This window comes from Benincasa hispida, chromosome 8, assembly GCF_009727055.1.
Source record: "Benincasa hispida cultivar B227 chromosome 8, ASM972705v1, whole genome shotgun sequence".
Classification (NCBI taxonomy): Eukaryota; Viridiplantae; Streptophyta; class Magnoliopsida; order Cucurbitales; family Cucurbitaceae; genus Benincasa; species Benincasa hispida.
In genome coordinates, this window is record NC_052356.1 from 3,658,514 (window position 1) to 3,680,155 (window position 21,642).

The 21,642-nt window shown below is 39.5% G+C and overlaps 1 protein-coding gene across 1 annotated transcript; it reads left to right on the forward strand.

Moving 5' to 3' along the window:
• Nucleotides 1-14,832: 14,832 nt before the first annotated feature.
• LOC120083121 (uncharacterized mitochondrial protein AtMg00860-like) lies at nt 14,833-15,303 on the forward strand. The gene has a single exon (XM_039038678.1). It carries the CDS (start codon nt 14,833-14,835, stop codon nt 15,301-15,303), a length of 471 nt encoding a protein of 156 aa, XP_038894606.1.
• Nucleotides 15,304-21,642: the final 6,339 nt, after the last annotated feature.

The following is a 21,642-nucleotide window of genomic DNA, read 5'->3' on the forward strand; positions in this document are numbered from 1 at the left end:
TCAATGCGTCGGGTGTTCTCGAACTCCCGACGATTTGTTTCATGCATCGGGAGTTACAGGAATTCCCAACGCAGTAAAATATGCGTGGGGAGTTCCTTCATTAGTTGAAAATTGTCTTTTAAATATTTTTAATTTATAGTTTGTAATTTTTTTAAATTTGATATGAATAACCTGTAAAACATAATTAACCAACTTAAACAGATTCACATAATAAATAAAACAACGAAAACGAAGTTCATACTATAATAAATAAATAAATAATTACAATATTCTACAATAAAACAAAGTTGACACTAAATAAAAGAAATTTGTTTTCACAAATACGTAGAACAAATAAAATGAAAACAGCGTCTGGAACACAGAATCTTGAACAATCATCCAACCTCATCTCCGAATAGCATTCTACAATAAAACAAAAACATTCAAATATCATCATCTTTAAACATCCACAACACGTTCAAACTTCATAAACAAAACATCCACAAATGTTATAATCGTCCAATCAAACTTCATAAATAAACAAGAACACATTAGAACTTCATAATCGCCCAACCAAACTTCATAAATTTCATAAACAAGAATGAACACACATAAAACTCAAACTTTCTCCCCAAAATGGTTTAAACCAATCTCAACCCACCCCCCATAACACATTAGAACTTCATAAACATTCATAAACACACAAGAATTCCAAGTTCAACGATAAAACGAGTAGAATCAAACTCTACCCACCCCCCACGACAAACATGAAACCTCTCGAACATAAAAAAACACACAAAAACACACAAATTTCATAAACAAGAACGAACACATATAAAACTCAAACTTCCCCTCCAAAATGGTTTAAACCAATCTCAACCCACCCCCATAACACATTAGAACTTCATAAACACTCATAAACACACAAGAACTCCAAGTTCAATGACAAAACGAGTATAATCAAACTCTACTTACCCCCCACGACAAACATGAAGCCTCCCGAACATCAAAAAATATACAAAAATGATAAAACGACAAAAAGCACATCAAAATCCAGTTGTTTGGCTATCATAACTATAGGATAGCCAACAATTCTTTATCATAAAGCTAATTAAGACATAACTACTTTGCTACCATAAATGTAGGATAACAACATATTAGACAACTAAATAATGTAGTAATCATACCTAATTCGATGGGCCTCCTCTCTGTGATCGTATCATGTCTTCAATCATTTTTTTCATTTCTTCCATTTGTCTTGCATGATCCTCTTTCATTTGTTTTTGAATGTCTTCAAGTTCCTTAATCCTCGACAGAGACTGTTCGAATGGCTCTCAATTGTTCCATTCCCCTCTCCATTCCTTGAGTAGATGACGAACTCAATGAGCTGCTACCCCTTCTTGACTTAGGTTTAGGGCCCCAACCTAGGCCTTTTGAATATCCGAGTCGTCTACCCAAAACCGTCTCACAGATTTCATCCCCTGTTAATGGTTGAGAACATTCTAGAGTGGGGTTGGATTGTAATTCTAACATTTGATTCTAGACATATTAACTAAATGTGTAAGTATAAGTGACTAAAGTTAGAAATGAAAAACAACACGATAGTAAAACAAAAATATTACATGTGCATTTTCAGCTACCTCGTTCACGAACTTGCCACCTTTAGAGTGTGTTTCCCTAAATAGGTAAACACGTCCTATTTCTCAACCTTTCTTTGCCTGCAACTCTGCCTGAATTTGCAGGAATGACTTCGATCCGCCTACGTGGTCGAACGGTAATTTCTCTCTATTCTTCCTATTCGTCTCCGACATTTCCTACATTTCAACAAAAAAAATAAATAACAAATATTCTATACTAGTAAATGCAGTAAATGATACACGCCCTAAATTATTTTAACCTAAAATGCTTCACTCTCGAAGTGGTCACATAAAACATATCAATCTTTTGGCCTATTTTTAGGCCAGTTAGGCAAGTTGGCACGTGCTTGTTGAGGATCTCCACATTTCCTGTAATGTCTGTGCAAATCTACTCTAAATTCTTTGAAGGAGTTTTGCATTTGATGTTCTATAAAATGATTAAGTTGTTGACTGGACAAATCAACTTCGAAATGAGGCTACAAAAAAATGAAGGAAGAATTAGCATATATGATGTTCATGACTCTTAGTTTACAATTGACTCTAAAAGAATAAACTTATAATTACTTACCAACAATTGACTCTTAGCCAATTCTATAAACTCATTTGGAACCTCAGCAAAAGTACGACATCGTACTGGAAATGCAGATCTCACGGTGACACCAATCATATTACTAAATCGTATCGAATGTTGAAAAATCGGCTTCGTCTCCCTCTCATTTATCATGATTGTAATTCTGCCATGTTTTTGGACGTATTTTTTCAACTCGATGTTCCGTGAATGCTCACGTTTCCTCTGAGTAGATGTTGAGCTACTATGTGAGCAATAAAAAATTTAAAACAGTTTATGATGTATTTTAGTTAATAGAATATATTTCAAAATATACCAACCTGAAGTGTCACCCACAAAAGATCCCGTGTTGCCTAGATATATCTCCTGGAATTCTTCATCAGGCTTCTGTTGCCTATTACGGGTTGATATCGTATCTATATAAACACAAAAAGACAAAACAATATTAAATCAATATGAAATACGTGCAAACAGAGAAAAAGAGAATTGAGTAGATACATCATTACTCATCATCGTAATCTATTCAAATTATTCATCAGCACTTGAACTGTTATTGGGAGATAATTGTTCTTCATCATCATCGTTTATGAAGTCATCATCGCCATGTCCAATAATTGGTCTTTCCACAACTATAGGATCAACATCAACTCTACATAAAGTAACCTCCTCAATGGTTTCATCCACTTAGACTCCACCAACAATTTCTAGTAAATCTAGTTGTGCATTTTCAACATCATCCACTTCTTGTACATCCCATATTCGCTTATTTTGGACTACTTGAACAACTTTCTAATTGCTACCATATTTAATGTCATCAATGTAAAAAACTTGTTGTGCTTGGATAGCAAAGATGAAAGGCTCATCGACATACCAAAAGTGTGATGTATTGATCGATTTATGTCCTAAATCCACATGTGTCCTATTACTTTTGTTATTATGTCAAACCATCTAACTTCAACAAAAAAACACGTCTTCTGTTCGCATATTGGAAATATAATACTTCATCTACAACACCATAGAAATTGTTATCCACACTTCCGTTCCCACTGATCTCCTCGGTCACTAGGACCCCACTATTTTGTGTAGTTCGACAATTATCATGCTCTACAGTGTGAAATCGTACCCCATTAACAATGCACCCATTGTAAGAGCGCATCTCAGACGAAGGTCCCATTGCAAGTGAAAAGAAATCATCGAAGATATCTTCTCTCTCGCACTGTTGTAAAACCTAATAATTAATTATACATAAAAAATGATTATGAAAAATGGATCATCTCTCAACTGTTGCCTACAAAATGACTATGTATACCTGAGATCTGAATTAATCGAGAAATTTGCATTGATGTCTTATATATAAGTCAGGGGCACTTTGAGCTTCACGACGAATTAACCTTAAGTGTTGCCTACAAAATTGATCATTTGAAAGTTATATCAAAGGATTTACCCTAAAAGTTAGAAATTTATAAATTTTGAAATGTACTTGCGATAGTCTGTTATTTCCTTATAATTGTTGAGAATGTACCAATTTGCGATACGCTTTTCCTCCGCTGGTAGCATCCATAAAGTTGATGCCCCTAATGGTCGTACCCTCTGCCTAAATAATTCAAATTCACCAAATATCTTATGATCGGGAATGTTATCATCATTTTGTTCATCTCTATTGAATCTCGTTTCAATCCCACTTAGATATCGCGAGCAGAAGTTTTATGATTCATTCATTGCATATGCTTCTGCTATAGACCCATTGGGACGTGCTTTATTCCGTACAAATTATTTTAATGTTCGTAAACTTCTTTCAATAGGATACATCCAACTATAACTAACTGGACCCATCACTTTGGTTTCATATGGTAGATGAACTACAAGGTGTACCATTACTTCTTTCAGTATGACTATGATATCTGTTTGTAGTCTGTTCAAATCACTTACACATATTTTTTTTCACATAAGTCACGAAAGAATGTACACAATTCAAGAATAGCAGTGGATATGTTCTTCGATAGGTATGCTCGAATACCAATAGGGAGTAGTCTGTGAAGCAACACATGACTGTAACGTCCCAAGTTTGTGGGTAATTTGTAAGATTTGAGAATGTTCTGAATTTTAGCAATAGAATTGAATTACTATAAAAGGACAATTTAGTTTTATTATTTGTTCAGAAGGAATTTTTGAAATTTAGATTTGATGAAAGGGAAATTTGGGATTTTGAAATTAGAAAAGGAAAAGGAAATGATTTTGGAATATTATATATTTTTTCTTTTTATATAATATTAGTTTGGGTAAAAAGAAGAAAAAGAATAATTAAAAAAAAAAGAAAAAAAAATAAAAAAAGGTAAAAATCTCTATATCTCTCTTTCTATTTCACGCGTGACACCCCTTTGAAAATTTTTCGTTTCTCTCGGTCGTTTGAGACCTAGTCGTCGCTGCCCACATCCACGTCGTGTTTGCCGGCGAAGCCAGCTGCCTCGCTGTTCGCTTCGCTCAGCATCGCCTACTCGTTCCATCAGCCGCCCCGAGTCACCCAGTCATCGTCCTTCAACCGCACGCTTCCGCGATCTGTTGCACCGCCCAGAGCGGAAGTCGAATGTTCGCTGCCCTAGCCGTATCGCTGTTGGTCGCCGTCGTCCCTACCGCGTCGGGTCTACTTTGGGCTTTGTCGGAATCTTGGATTAAGGGTAAGTGTAAATTGTTTTGATTGGATTTCTTGAGGATTTTGAACAATTACTAGAGTTTGGCCTTGATTTGTTGGTACTCATCATATTTTGGATGTAAGGGGCTAAATTTTAGGTTGTTGAAGTTGTCGTCCAGCTGATTAAAGGTGTAGTCAATGAATCTTGGTGAAGGGTTTGGATCTTGAGGTTTCTTGGTATCTTTGTTCAGGGTGATTTAAGTTTGATCTTGTGGGTTTTCGGTTTCGTTGGGTAAGGAAAAGGTTGAGCTTGCTAGTTTCTAGAGTTTGCTATTAGAGGTAAGTAATATTACTACTGGAACTGCCCACGGGCTAGACACTAGATATATGCTAGCATGATAGATGAATATCAGGACAAAACGATAACATGATAAGCGGATAGTATAGTATGACCGATATATGTTCTTATATAAGAATCTGAAAGATTTATTTATGCATGTAGATACTTGCATGCTAGTAAGATATGATGCTTGATTCACTGAGGTTGTATTTGATATGAGGATATTGAGGCGTATACTGCAGCAACACGAACAACGCGAACGACCGCAATAGGGACGACACCACCACTAAAGAGCCCCAGGATTCTCAGAGTGAAAACCCAAAGGGTGGTGTTTGGTGAATTTGGTAGAGGAAGGAGGAACATGAATCGTGTAGGCGATAAGTAAGTGGGAGGGAAGAAAACGCTATCGCATAACAGAAATGCTTATCGTTTAGGAGGAGCTACACGATCGTGTAGGATTTACTAAACGATTGTTTAGTAAAATCAGCACACTATACAATCGTTTAGAGAAGCTATCCGATCGCGTTGGCGATAGTGTGCGATCGTTTAGGCGCGCGAAGGACGATCGTTTAGGCGGAGAAGAGCTATCGTATAGTCTCTCGATTTTCTTAAGCGATCACTTAGAATTCTCCGATGCGGGCTTCACGAATTCTTTGAACGAATGATGAACGATGCGATCGATTGGACGATTCAAAAATGAAAACATTTTTCAATTTAACTCATCGGTTACCATAACCGATGTTGCCCACTAACCCACATCCGAATGTGTTATCATATAATTAACCAATTAATTAATTAATAAATATAATCATATTATATTTATATCCTATATTTTGATATCACATATCTACTATAATATTTTCTCCTCTACTTGATATAAGTCATATTTATATCTAATTTCCTCCATAGTAATATATCTTATACATTTAGAAAATTATATCACATATATAATTAAATAGTCCAATTATATCATATATAATCAAACTTCCTCTTGTCAATTTGGACATTTCAAATTAACCCAAATACTGGTTCTCAACTTTATCCAAGCTACCCAGGGGACCTAATGAACCTGTGGCTCAAAGCTCCAGCGGTACGTGAATCGCTGGCTAAACTCTTTAGCCACGAGATCCACCATCTATTAACTGTCAGGCATTCCACTAAAGACCAATAGTTGAACTTTTCTTACCACAGACTGTCTCTTATACACATCTAGATGTGTATAAGAGACAGTAGTCCAACTATGTGTGAACACCTCTCGGGCCAAGAGAAGGTGTGTGGCGCGACATCGTTCAAGCCCCCGAATCAGCCCTTAAGGGAGTTATTTATCTACTTACCCCTGCCTCGGGGAAGGAGTGAATTCCATCTTGTATAGCTGAGTTCCCAACTCCCAAATCAGACGAATCCCCAAAATGGTAGGTTTGAATCAGCAACCTAGCCACTCGCACCCATACAAATCAAAGGACTGGCCTTAATGGTAGGAGTTCCCAACTCACTCAGGATTGAGGTCATGTTACCTATGGTCATCCTAGTGAACTGAAGTCTTTGTCATAAATGGTGTTATATAACGAGATGTTAACACTTCGTGGTCAGGTCTTATACACACTTTTTGTATAGGACACCCCCGCTCGCATGTCCCAACACGAATGATCTGGATTAGACTATCTGTGACAAGTCATAACTCTTGTGACCATTTCACAAAGCGGGCCGCATCCGTAGTGTTACCAGGATAAGGTTTTCCTTCTATATCCATATACTACAAACCATTTTGGTTATCACTCAAGACATGATCTACTTGTATGTCACCACATACATGCTTGAGTTACATACAGATAACCAAGGATTTTATGTTTATTGGTTTATGATAAAGCAAATAAAACAAGTAACTGAGCAAAAATACAAGATGTCAAGTAAATATGATATATTAACAACACAAGCATTCGTACATACTATTTCCAAACTACAGGACACAAGACTTTAGGGCATCAACCCCAATAGTATTTGATAAGAGGATATTGAGGCATATATGTACGTTATATAGCCATGATGTTGAGGTGTATATGTATGTTATAAAACCATATTGTGATAATTGTGATGTTGAGACTACGATAGTGTCTTTACTGATTAGTTAGATACCCACTAGATATTGTGTTTCCTTCAAGATTCACCAAATTATGTTTCCTTCGGGATTCACCAGATATTGTGTTTCCTTTGGGATTCACCATATTGTGTTTTCTTCGGGATTCACCATATTGTGTTTCCTTCAGGATTCACCAGAGGTTCTGTTTCCTTCCGATTCACCAGGGGTTCTATTTCCTTCTGGATTCACTAGAGGTAGTGGGCATACTTAACTACAGTAGGATAGAAATCAATTTTTCATGTATGTATGTGTCCCATGAAGACTAGAGCAGTTTTTATGTTACACCAGGGGTAGGCATCTAGAGGACATAGATGTCTAGCCCAATGATAACGGACAGAAATGTACGTTATCATAGTGTTCAGTTCTTAAACAATGTTGGATTACGTTGATGAAATATGTTAAATTGTGTCCATTAAGCATAAAATCTATAATATTGCGGTCGCATGCGTCCAACGCATTAAAACAGTTGATCATTATATTTTCGGGTAGAATATACATTAACGCGATGCAAAGATGGCGATCATAGGAATTCACTGGTTGAGCGCAACTTCACCACAAGACTTTGCATTGATCGTGCTCGCAAATATTCGCCCAAGAAGAATCACTGCAACTTGATTAGCGCAACATGGTGGGCGCATCTGAGTGAAAGGATAATTAAGAGCGATGGGACAGAAAGCTGATGATAGTCGGATCCAAATTAAGTTAACAGCCAATAATGGTCACGAAGTACATTCAGCTTTATCGGTGATAATTATTTAGCACGTCAATCAGAAATTAAAGCTGTCCCATCTGTACAACCAGGAGAGAGAAGCCGCCTTTTACCATTGATGCCCTATAAATACCAAGTGCATTCTTCAGAAGAGGGGTTGATCGGTTGACGAGTTAACCAGTTACTTCTAGTCATAGTTTTCTTCCATTTTTAAGGCAGAGCAAGAGAAGAGTGGTGGTGCCAGAGATCGCCTAAGGCAACTCGAGAGAGAACCTTGGGGTAAAAGCAGAGAGCGGGCCGACTCTCGCGAGAGCGAGAATATCTTTAGAGCACGAGTAGAAACAGTGTAAACGCCTGGCAACAAGAAATTACTACCAGGCTCTTTACTATACTTGCATTATTATTTTGTACTTCATCTTCATATCTATTCAATGGAAGTTCTATTTCTACATTTGCTCACTCTCTTAATACGTATGAATAACTAAACTAGTTGAATGGGTTGAGAAGAACTAAGCTAACATGACCTAGGAAGTTCATTGCTTGTGTTTGTCTTGTTTTATGCTGTGAAAAATACTCTTTAGAGTTACTCGAGAGAAAATCTAAAGAAAGAATCTAATGTCTCGAGAGAACTAGGTTAGAATTTGGACTTGAAAGAGCAAGATTAGGCTTGCATAAACAAGAGATAGGGACTTAGAGATAAGCTCTGTTTGTCAACTTGCATCGCATGCATCCTAGGAATGGGAATGATATTATGTGGTCACATATTTGTGTGATTGTCATGTTGTCATCGCATAAATAGAGATAGAGTTTTATGTGTAAACCCTGTAGACTTATCGCATATTTATTGCATGCATTCTAGCCTTAGAAGCCGTAGCATTCACGCCGAAAGATGGTTTACTATTGTATGCATGTTGCATGATCGCAAAGCGTGAACGCATTCTAGGGAGTGTTAGCCAAAACTTTTCTCAACCCATTTACCGCATATTCATTGTATTTCCCATTTACCAACTCTTTTCAAACTCCGCCGCATTCGTTATTTATTTTCAATGCAAACAACAAAACCAATGATTTATTTATTTAACTGGTTATCGCAAGTCTTCATAAAAATCACCAACTCATTTATTTTCACAAGTCCCTGTGATTGACCCTAGACTTACCAGGAAACTCAGAGGAATTTATACTTGAATTCCACTGGGGAAACTTGAGTGTACAACGTAATCCATCAACGCATATCATCCGTATTTCCATTCAATAAAATAACGTATCAAGTTTTTGGCACCATTACCGGGGACTTCAGCAAAATATTTGTTAACGGTAATTTTTGTGATTTCTTTGCAGAACTCTCAATCTTTGGCGGACTACGACCCGGAGATTGAGAGAACGTTTCGAAGGAGACTACGAGACCCCCAACAGTAACCAAAATCAGACAAAGAAGAGATGGTGAAGCAGTCTGGAGGTGGAGCACTAAATGATAATAATGTCATGACGAATCTGATTCCATTGGCAAACGATCGCAATAGGCCCATTAAGGACTATGCATTGCTAAACCTCTATGATTTCTCTCTGGGAATCATGAGGCCTGCCCTTAACGGAAGTAGATTCGAGATGAAACCAGTGATGTTGAGATGATCCAGACTGTAGGTCAATTTGGAGGAAGGTGTGGCGAGAATCCGCACGCCCACCTCCGAAGTTTTATTGAAATCTGCAATACTTTTGTGTTCCTGAACATCTCTAATGAAGAAGTTCGACTAATGTTGTTCCCATTTTCTCTCTGTGATCAAGCTAGGAAATGGGCTTATTCACTCAAACCAGGAGAGATTACTTCTTGGGAGCAGGTAGTGGAGAAATTCATGAAAAAGTAGTTTCCACCTACCGAGAACGCAAGACGAAGGAAGCTTATTACTAATTTTGAATAAGATATGGACGAATCGCTCAGTGATGTTTGGGCGAGGTTTAAAAGTTTGGTCCGGGATTGTTCGCATAATGGGCTACCAGACTGCCTTCTGATAACTTGTAGAAATACAAGTTATTTTTGCTCTTAAGCTGGAACAACTAAGGTTTTTAATGATAAATTCTCCCCATTTTTAGTAGAAACGCATGGAATTACTCAAATATTAGCAAACTCTTGTAAAAAAAAGTTTTATTACTAAATACTTCAGTGCTAACGCATTGTATTGCAGGATCATTACAAAAAGCTAATGCATAATCAATAAGTGCCATAGGGAAAGCTCTAACGCATGGGCCATGCGTCAGATGGAATTCAATGCAGAGAAGATACATTGATCCAGGCTGATTGTGTCACATCACCACTTGCAGTATGGGCATTTGACGTAGGCGGCGTCTGAAAAGCTTCCGAGAGTCAGGCGGCTGACCAGGGCATGGACTTTAATGCTGCTCATTCACCAAGTGGACATGACTAACGCCTATAATAGATGAAGTCCCTCTAGAGTTCATAGACAGTTAGTCAGTACATAGAAATTTATCGAGACTCCCATTCTCTATATAGTGTAGTCATAATTTTAGTTCTTTAGAAGCTGTACTGTGGTGCCAAGATGATCAGAAGGGTTGAGAACCACCATCACTGTCGGTTAGGAAGCGGAGGAAGTCAAGCTTGAGAAAGACACTTCGTCCAACTCCTATACAAGTGATTATACACAACAGAATTGAGCCAAAGAGATATAAGAGATTGTACTCTGCGGCTTGACTTAGTATCTTTCATCTCATTTATCGCTTTCTTTTCATTTGATTGAATATTGCTTTTGTAAAGAAAATTTGCTTCTTTATAAATTCATATATTTGATCCATCACACTTGCCATTGTTTATTTCTTGTTTATGTTGAATGCATTTATGCTTTATGCAAAATCTCATTTGAAACACTTAAGCCGACTTGATCAATTGGTGAAAGCATTCTTAGCTTAGATTATTCGAAAGAATAGATAAGCCAGCATCAAGTAGGATGCCTAGTACATCTAGAGATAGACTTACTGGTGTCTATTGTATTCTGTGTTAGACGCATGCATCCCAGAGATAGGTTTTGTATATTATTCGCATTGAGAAGTGTTGAATAAAGTCTAACGCATAAACAAAGAAAGAAAATCATCCCATCTCATCCACATCACATTCTGGTTTGTGTACACTCATCTTAGACCGACGCATATCACTTACATTAAAATCCATTTTCGTATGATCCATCACTCACTACTCAACTCTTTTGTATCTTCTTGCACAAGCATAGCACTTTAGTATAAATAACACATTTCTTTCATAAACTTAGGAAAGCTCTACAATAGCTACAACATAAGGTCTGCATTAGTTTAACTGAATCCCTGAGTTCGACCCTGGACTTACCAGGAACTTAAATTAGATTTATACTTGGGTCTGGTTTAGGAAAACTTGAACGTCAATAGAAGGAGTGTTGTGCATTCTGTTGCATAATCTTTAACGCACCAACGCGTTACAATTACGCATCAATGCATCACTTATACTTAGAATTTATTTTTCCAATTTATTTTATACAATACACTCCCAGCTTAAATAACGAGAGCAACGAACACGTTTTTGGCGCCGTTGCTGGGGATTTAGAAACAAAACTAACCAGAAATTTCGTTTGTATCTGTTGTAGGAACACTTCGGTCGAGGGAGTATTACAAGCTAGGCCTAAGCTTGTGAACGTTTATGAGCAGGGAGAGCACTTCTGAACTCAGATATGACCCCAAGATTGAAAGGACCTTCCGACATAGGAACCGATCTAATCGTCGTCGAAGGTTGAGGAAGCAATTTTTTAGACAACAGAATAGGCAACGAGCAATGGCGGAAGAACAGACAAATCAGCAACTAGCTCATGCCGCACAGAATCCGATCCTTATGGTGAACAACAACATGCGTCCAATGAGGGAGTACGCGTCCCCTATGCTGTATGATTTCTCTCTAGGAATCATATACCCAACGCCAGACGGGACGAGGTTCGAGATGAAATCTGTAATGCTTCAAATGCTTCAGACTGCTGGAAAATTTGGGAGTGGTTGTGGTGAAGATCCTCATGCCCACATGAAGCGTTTCCTGGAAACGTATAAATCATTTGTGATTCCTAGAATCACCCAGAGGCGATCAGGCTGTCTTTGTTCCCCTATTCTTTGCGTGATGACGTGAAACAATGGGTAAGCTCACTAGAGCCTGGTGAAATCACCATCTAGGAGAAGTTGGTGGAAACATTTATGCAAAAATACTTCCCACCTACCACCAATACGAGGAGGTGTCGAGAGATTATGAACTTTGAACAAGAGGAAGCTGAGACCTTAAGCGCCGCATGGGAGCGTTTTAAAGGATTGGTCAAGAATTGTCTGAACCATGGACTACCTCTAACTATCCAAATGGAGACATTTTATGGAGGATTGAATAGAGCATCGCAGATGGCAGCAGACGCAGCAGCAGCCGGTGGACTTATGGACAAATCTTACACTAAGGCTAAAGAGATATTAGACCGCATTGCTAAACACAACATGGAATGGGTGGACAATACGTATGATGGAAGAGCTGACAAGAAGAAGAGATCTCAGAACGTTAATTCTATCGATTCCAACGCAATAGCCATACTTTCTACATAAGTGGCTACGTTGACCAGCCTTTTGCAGAACATAACGCTAGGAAATGCATCAAATCAGCAGAAGGTGAATCAGGTAGAAGCGTTCAAGCAGCCTATGGTTAGCTGTGTGGGCTGTGGAGATCCTCACTCCTATGCGGATTGCCCACAAAATCCTCAGGCAGTATGTTTCATTAAAAACAACCCATTTTCCAATACATATAATCCTAGATGGAGGAATCATCCAAACTTTTCTTGGACAGGAAAACTCATCAGAAGTACCACCCAGGGGCGAACCAACAGCAAAGGAATGGACCGCCGCCTGAATTTCAACAAATGCATCAGCATCACCAACAGCTCTTTAATAGAGGAGGACAGACGTGGAGCTCAGGATCTCCGCTTGAGAACCTATTAAAGGAGTACATAGCCCAGAATGACGCGTTGCTGAAAAGCTCGGTGTTGTCTATCAAAAACCTGGAAATACAGGTAGGGCAGATAGCAAGCGAGTTGAAGAACAGGCAGCCTGAAGTTCTACCTAGCAACACTAAAACACTTGGGAACAATAATGGAAAAGAGCAATTCATGCGGTGACGTTGCAAAGTGGAAAAGCTCTTGAAGAAAGAAGAATGAATCGAAGAAACAATAGTCCTTCGAAAGAACGCATCACATGTTCAATGGATCAAGAAGAAAGAACGCCTGAGACTACAAGCCATTCAGAACCCAGTACGTTAACGTGGGAAAAACTGGTGTCCGCTGAACGCACCATTCCCTAAACGTCTGATGAAGAAGAATGATGAACAACAATTCAAGCGCTTTCTTGAGCTCCTAAGGAAGTTACATATCAACATTCCACTTATAGAGGCCTTGGAGCAGATGCCAATATGTCAAATTTTTTAAGGATATTTTGACGAAGAAAAGAAGAATTAGTGAGAAGGAAGTAATCGTGCTAACACAGGAGTGCAACACGTTAGTAAGCAATAGTCTACCAAAGAAGCAAAAGGACCCTGGGAGCTCACAGTTCCTTGCTGATAGGAGGATTGGATGTGGGTCATGCGTTGTGTGATTTGGGAGCTAGCATTAATCTCATGCCCTTCTTAATCTTTAAGAAATTAAGAATTGGCAAAGCACAACCCACTTCTATTACTCTTCAGCTCACTGATAGAACAATTAAGTACCCAGAAGGAAAGATTGAAGACGTTCTGGTAAAGGTTGACAACTTCATATTCCCAGTAGACTTTATTATCTGGGACTATGAAGCAGATAGAGAGGTACAATTATCCTTGGATGCCCCTTCTTAGCTACTGGAAAAGTTTTAATTGACGTGCTTAAAGGAAAACTAACTATGCGCGTAGATAATCAAGAGGTGAAGTTTAATGTGCTCAATGCATTAAAGTTCCCAGATAGTGAAGATTGTCAACTGAACAGTTTAGAGTTGCCTGAAGAAGAGACCCATGTATGCGAGGTCCTCGCGTTGGAGGAGAACCTGAAAGAATCAGAGCCGCCAAGTTTGAGTGAGCGGCAGACAAAACAACGAGTCTATCACTTGAAGAACCACTAGAACTCGAGTTGAAACCATTGCCTAGTCACCTGAAATATGCCTTCCTTGGAACCAACAATACTTTACCTGTGATCATTTCCGCGAATTTTACAGAGCCTAACGAGCACTCTCTCTCACAGATGCTGAAAAAGCACATGCATGCAATAGGGTGGACGCTAGCGGATATCCGCGACATCAGCCCATCTTATTGCATGCAAAAGATCAGGCTGGAAGAAGGGAAGTTAGGGTCAATCGAGCCTCAAAGAAGGCTAAACCCCATAATGAAAGAAGTGGTTAAGAGAGAAATTTTAAAATTGTTGAACGCAAGAGTTATTTATCCTATATCCGACAGTAGTTAGGTAAGTCCAGTCCAATGCGTTCCCAAGAAAAGGGAAACGACTGTGATAGTCAACAGCAATAATGAGCTCATACCCTCGAGGACTGTCACGGGCTGGCACATCTGTATGGGTTACAGGAAGCTCAACGCAGGAACCAAGAAAAACCACTTCCCCCTTCCTTTCATTGACCAAATGCTTGACAGACTTGCTGGTAAAGAATTTTATTGCTTTCTTGATGGATACTCTAGTTATAACCAGATTTTGATTGATCTAGAAGATCAAGAGAAGACAACGTTTACCTGTCCCTTTGGGATATTTGCTTTCAGACACATGCTCTTTGGGTTGTGCAACGCACCTGGGACATTTCAAAGGTGTATAATGGCTATCTTCTCTGACTTCTTAGAAAAGACCGTTGAAGTCTTCATGAACGATTTCTCAGTCTTTGGAGACTCATTCCAATCATGCCTAGATAATTTGGAGGCCATCCTCACTCGATGCGAGGAAACAAACCTTGTGCTGAATTGGAAAAAATGTCACTTCATGATGACTGAAGGAATTGTCTTAGGCCACAAAGTATCCAAGGCTGGGTTAGAAGTAGATGAAGCCAAGATAGATGTCATAGCAAAACTTCCACCATCATCGAATGTGAAAGCTTTACGAAGTTTTCTAGGGCATGTTGGCTTCTATCGAAGGTTCGTTAAAGGATTCTCTCAAATTGCGCGGCCTCTAAGCGCATTACTAGAGGCAAACCGACCCTATGATTTTAATGAAGACTGCTGTGACGTGTTTGAAACATTGAAATATGCGTTGACGACAGCTCCGGTATTAATAGCACCAAATTGGACGTAGCGTTTTATTCTCATGTGCGACGCGGGTGATATGGAAGTTGGAACAATGTTAGGGCAGAAGAAGGGAAATTTGATACATCCCATCTCTTACGCATCCAAAACTCTAAATGACTCCCAGGAACACTACTCTACCACTGAAAAAGAAATGTTGGCTGTAATGTTCGGCATTGAGAAATTTCAATCTTATTTAATTGGTGCATCAGCCACCATATATACCGATCACTCAGCCATAAAATTCCTGATGAGTAAAAAGGACGCGAAGCCAAGATTGATAAGATGGGTGCTGCTGTTACAGGAGTTTGATATTGATATCCAAGACAGAAAGGGAACCGAGAACTAGGTGGCTGACCACCTGTCCAGGCTAGAACATCAAGAAATGCAAGATCAAGAAAGTGAAATCAAGGACGCATTCCCTAATGAAAGCCTGTTCAGAGTTGAAGGCAGGGAACCTTGGTATGCAGACATAGTCAATTATTTAACCACGGGAACCTTGGTATGCGGACATAGTCAATTATTTAACCACCAAGCAATTCCCTAGGAACTTCAACTCTTAGAAAAAGAAACGGTTAGTACATGACAACAAATTTTACTTTTGGGATGAAATGTTTTTCTATAAGCAAGGCCCTGACTCCATAATGTGTCGATGTGTTCAGAAAGAGGAGACACAACGCATCTTAACTGAGTGTCATGACTCTCCTTACGGAGGGAATTTCGGTGAGAGAACCGTTGCGAAGATCCTTCAAAGCGGATACTTCTGGCCCACCCTCTTCAAAGACGAGAGGGAGTTTGTTCATAATTGTGACCCCTACCAACGCATCGGGAATATTTCTTCAAGGGACGCAATGCCCTTGAACAATATTCTCAAAGTTGAGCTATTTAATGTACCTTCAGCTTCACATTTATTAAGGACGTCAGACGCCGTTTGACGTCACCCCACTCTCTCTCCCAACCTATATAAGATGAAATGCTTCGACTTCCTTCTTCTTCCTCATTTCCCTCTCGAGCCATCTGAAACGAAAAAGAAAAACCGTAGCCTCTCCGTTTCCCTCATCGCCGATCTACTCAAAGCACCTTTCCGGCCACAATGTCGTCTGCATCTGATAGTCAGAACCAAACCATGAGCTTTGGGAACGACTCACCGATAAGTTCCTACTCCTCGTCCTCTGTTTTGACTTTACCTCCCCCGAGCCCTAGAAAAACCTCCAAAGCCCTTGTCCAATCCAAACCTACGCATGACGGAGCAACCTCCTCCTCCCAGCGGCTGTCTCGATCGAAGCCTACCACAACACCTACAAAACCCCTTTCTAAAACCACCAAAGCCATTGCAACCCTTCCTTCCAAAACTCCTCAACCAAAACCCAAAACTACCCCTAAGTCAAAGACCAAAACACCTTCGAAACTGAGGCAGCGTTCGTCATTTACGGCTTCCAATAAGCCCTACACCAAGTTTGCCCCACCACCATTCATTCTTAACATAACTCCAGTGGGTGCAATGCATGACCCAATTCCAGCCTACCTTCACAATGCTCCATCGCCAGTCGTGCGTCCACCACCCCCACTTTCTATCCAGTCCCTAGCCACCATTTATCAAGTTGAATCAGATGCGTCAAGCCAACCGTCGTGTTCACCCATAGTCATATCCTCTCCTGGGTTGCCTCATACTCTATCAGGCACCCCTTCACTTACTCCACCTAGACCACCCTCTGACAGTCTTGCGTCAGAGCGCAACCCTGAAGAGTTGGCGGAATTGGCTCGACTAGACGAGCAGGAAGTTTTTTGTGCTATTTTGGCGAGCCTCAATCAAAGCCAAGAGGTAGAGCAAGTGATGCGTTCAGACCCACCAAACGCATCACTTGAATTGGACAAAGCGGAGCGATATGCTATGATGCTTGAAGAGGAATTAAAAGAAGAAGAATTAGAAGAAGATAGAGAAGAAGAAAGGAGAATTGGTCCAGACGCGTCTCAATCACGCCAAACCGACGCGAATGAAGGGCCCTTAAAATCAATAAGAGTAATAAGGAAAAGAAAATTAATATTGGACGAAGAAGATGAACAATCAGCATCCGGTCCTGAGGATGCAACGCATGGGAGTTGCTCAAGGCATGACGCATTAGAGAAGGACTTGGAAGACTATCAGCCTGTAAGGAAATGGCAAAGAAAGACAGCTCTCCAAAGGGAATTAGAGAATGAATGGAGAGAGCTAGCAAGGGAAGCCAAAGAACATGCAGCAGGAAAATGCAAGGTAACCAACGCGTTACCTAAGAAGACCTCGGGAAGAAAGCGCCAATTCAGTGACATACTTGTAGAAAGGGATTCTTTCTCGAGCGCAACCCACTGCCACTCTACATAACAGAAACAATAAACACAATGGGTTGGAATCAGTTCTGCGTTGGGCATACACAAATTTGGCCCAACCTCGTCCGTATGTTCTATAGCAGCGAATTTGACATGGAGAAGAACACAACCTTCGTTGATGGGGTATTAGTGCGTTTCTCAGCCGACAAGATCAACGAAGTGTTCAACATCGATAGTAATCCGGCCGCGGAAGGTAATCGCATCTTGGAGCAGCCAACACCAAGCCAACTGGAAGATGCCTTAAGAGTGGTAGCCAAACCTGGAAGCAAGTGGCAAACCTCTAGAAACAGAGCAAAGATGCTAGCTTCCAGGAACTTAATCCCAGACGCAAACATATGGTACTATCTGATCAAAAGAAGCATCATGCCTACAACGCATGATGAAACACTATCAAAGGAACGCGTCCTGGCTACCTATTTCGTCATGCAGTGCATCCCTTTAGACGTTTGAAGAATAATAAGGGATCAGATCAAGGCCATCAAGACTAAGCCACGAAGGAAACTCTACTTCCCATGGCTGATCTGTGCATTATGTGAATGTGGGGTCATCCCTCTGGGGAATGATCATGAAGAGATCGATGGTTTGATATATATAAAGTTAGTAAGGCGTTTACTTCACGGTTCGCCGCATCAACCTACCTTACCTACCAAAGAAGTGGCAACCAAACCTCGATCATCAAGGTGCGCCCCCAAAAGAAGACGCATCCAGATTGTTGAACACAACGATGAACCTTCAGAACATGACGATTATGAAGCAGAGCTTGATCTTACGGGTGAAGAAGCGCAACCAATCCTCAACCTTACTCTCCATGACTCGCCAATGGCCCCACGAGAAGGAAGTCTTGATCAAACGCATCAAAACCTACTGACAGAGATCAAAACATCCCTTATTCCCTTCCTTCACTCTCACCAAGTTCAATTCCCAATTTTGTGCCTCCTTCAACAATCTTTGAACCAACTAGATTAGGATCAAGCAACGCAGCAAATTTTGAAGACCCAGTTGGAAAAAGTGAAGAATCAACACCACCTCAATGCAACACTAACTTAGAAGAGTTGAAAACTTTTATCAGTGATCAGCTCAGACCACTGGCCACATCCATTGAAGGTCTTCAGCAATAGAACTGGGTTCTAAGAGATTATCTACGGCAGAAAATAAGACGGATGCAAGATCAATTCGTTTATACGATGCAGTACATCAACCCGGTCTTGGTTAGAATGTTTGCTCTGCCTCTATTGCCTGCTCATCTTAGAAACCCCTTGCATTTTATTGATGAAAACCCTGGAGAAGAACGTAGGGATGACGCGCCAGCACAATAGAGTTTTGGGGTGCTGGGTTATTTTGTCTTTTGATTTAGTTGATGTTCTTTTGTATTTGCATGACTTGTTTGTTTGTTTCATGTGAATCTATGAAAATGAATGAGAAATTCCTATCATTTTGTTCCTTGCGTTTGACCTTAACATACTTTATTTTTTTTCTTTAGATATTTTCTAAGTCTTGTGCTTTGCCTGACCTCAATGATATCAACAATATGAAATCTAGAAGTATAGAGTAGGCGTTAAGAAAATCAATAAATCCTGAACTTATCTAAAAAGACTACATGTTTTCTTTCTAACGCGTGCAAGCTTTAAGTCTCAAACTCCTTTCAGACTCTCAAAGCCTTTTTGAAATTTTGTCTCTCTTTTAGCAATGAGGATTTACCTCGTCTCCAAATTTGGGATGAGTATAGCTCATCTCCAAATTTGGGGATGAGAGAAATCCGAGTTAAGACGCATCAAACGAGTACTTTAAAAAAAAAGGGAACAAAATAAGAAAAATGTTAAACGCAACTCCTCTGTCATTACCTCAAAAGAAAAACCTCAAAATGGCATGAGGTAAAAAGTTGGAACAGACACTTAGCTATAGTTAGATGCTCGTAGTACATGAAACTCCTCTATCTAGTCTGAAGAAATTGTATCTTGAAACGCATGAATATTAGATATGAGTTTAGTTATGAAGGGTTCTCACCCATAGTTGGATGCTCGCATGACACTCGTGGGGGCAAGCCAAAACGAAAGTGGGATACCTGGAACAATGCATGGGTAATTAAAAATTTATCTTAAAAGGAGCATCTAACGCATTGCTAGTTTAGAAAAAACGGGAATATTTTGAGAAACGAAAAGAGTTGTTGATAAAAGGCTTGCTGCATCTGAAACTGAACATTAGTCCTTTTAGAAAAGAGTCAATCTGAGTTACATTTTCCAAACTCTTGTCTCAAGCTTATGACTGAATATGATGAGAGGCGAACTCTGCACACTTAAGACAAAGGAGATAACAAAGAATTATTTTTGAATGCTTAAGGACAAGCATTGTTCAAATTTGGGGGTGGTGATAACTTGTAGAAATACAAGTTATTTTTGCTCTTAAGTTGGAACAACTAAAGTTTTTAATGATAAATTCTCCCCATTTTTAGTAGAAACACATGGAATTACTCAAACATTAGCAAACTCATGCAAAAGAATTTTTATTACTAAATACTGTGGCGCTAACGCATTGTATTATAGGATCTTTACAGAAAGCTAACGCATAATCAAGAAGTACCGCAGGGAAAGCTCTAACGCATGGGCCATGTGTGAGAGGGAATTCAACGCAGAGAAGATACATTAATCCAGCTGATTGTGTCACATCACTACTTGCAGTATGGGTATCTGCAGCAGGCGACGTCTGAAAAGCTTCCGAGAATCAGGCGGCTGACCAGGGCATGGACTTTAATGCTACCCATTCACCAAGTGGACATGACCAACGCCTATAAATAGATGAAAGCCCTCTAGAGTTCGCAGACAGTTAGTCAGTACATAGAAATTTATCAAGACTCTCATTCTCTATATAGCGTAGTCATAATTTTAGTTCTTTAGAAGTTGTGCTATAGTGCCAAGACGATCAGAAGGGTTGAGAACCACCATCACCGCCGGTCAGGAAGCGGAGGAAGTCAAGCTTGAGAAAGACACTTTGTCCAACTTCTATACAAGTGATTGTACACAACANCGGTCAGGAAGCGGAGGAAGTCAAGCTTGAGAAAGACACTTTGTCCAACTTCTATACAAGTGATTGTACACAACAGAATTGAGCCAAAGAGATATAAGAGATTGTACTCTGCGGCTTGACTCAGTACCTTTCATCTCATTTATCGCTTTCATTTCATTTGATTGAATATTGCTTTTGTAAAGACAATTTGCTTCTTTATAAATTCATATATTTGATCCATCACACTTGCCATTGTTTATTTCTTGTTTATGTTGAATGCATTTATGTTTTATGCAAAATCTCATTTGAAACACTTAATCCGACTTGATCAATTGGTGAAAGCATCCTTAGCTTAGATTATTCGAAAGAATAGATAAGCTAGCATCAAGTAGGATGCCTAGTACATCTAGAGATGGACCCATTGGTGTCTATTGTATTCTGTGTTAGACACATGCATCCTAGAGATAGGTTTTGTATGCTATTCACATTGAGAAGTGTTGAGTAAAGTCTAACGCATAAACAAAGATACGCAAATCCTCCCATCTCATCCACATCACATTCTGGTTTGTGTACACTCATCTTAGACCGACGCATATCACTTACATTAAAATCCATTTTCGTATGATCCATCACTCACTACTCAACTCTTTTGTATCTTCTAGCATAAGCACAACACTTTAGTGTAAATAACACATTTCTTTCATAAACTTAGGAAAACCCTATAATAGCTACAATGCAAGGTCTGCATTAGTTTAACTGAATCCCTGAGTTCGACCCTGAGGAACCTATATTAGATTTATACTTGGGTCTGGTTTAGGAAAACTTGAACGTCAATAGAAGGAGTGTTGTGCGTTTTATTGCATACATCTTTAACGCACCAACGCGTTACAATTACTAATGCATCAAAGCATCAACGCATCACTTATACTTAGAACTTGTTTTTCCAATTTATTTTATACAATACACTCCCAGTTCGAATCACGAT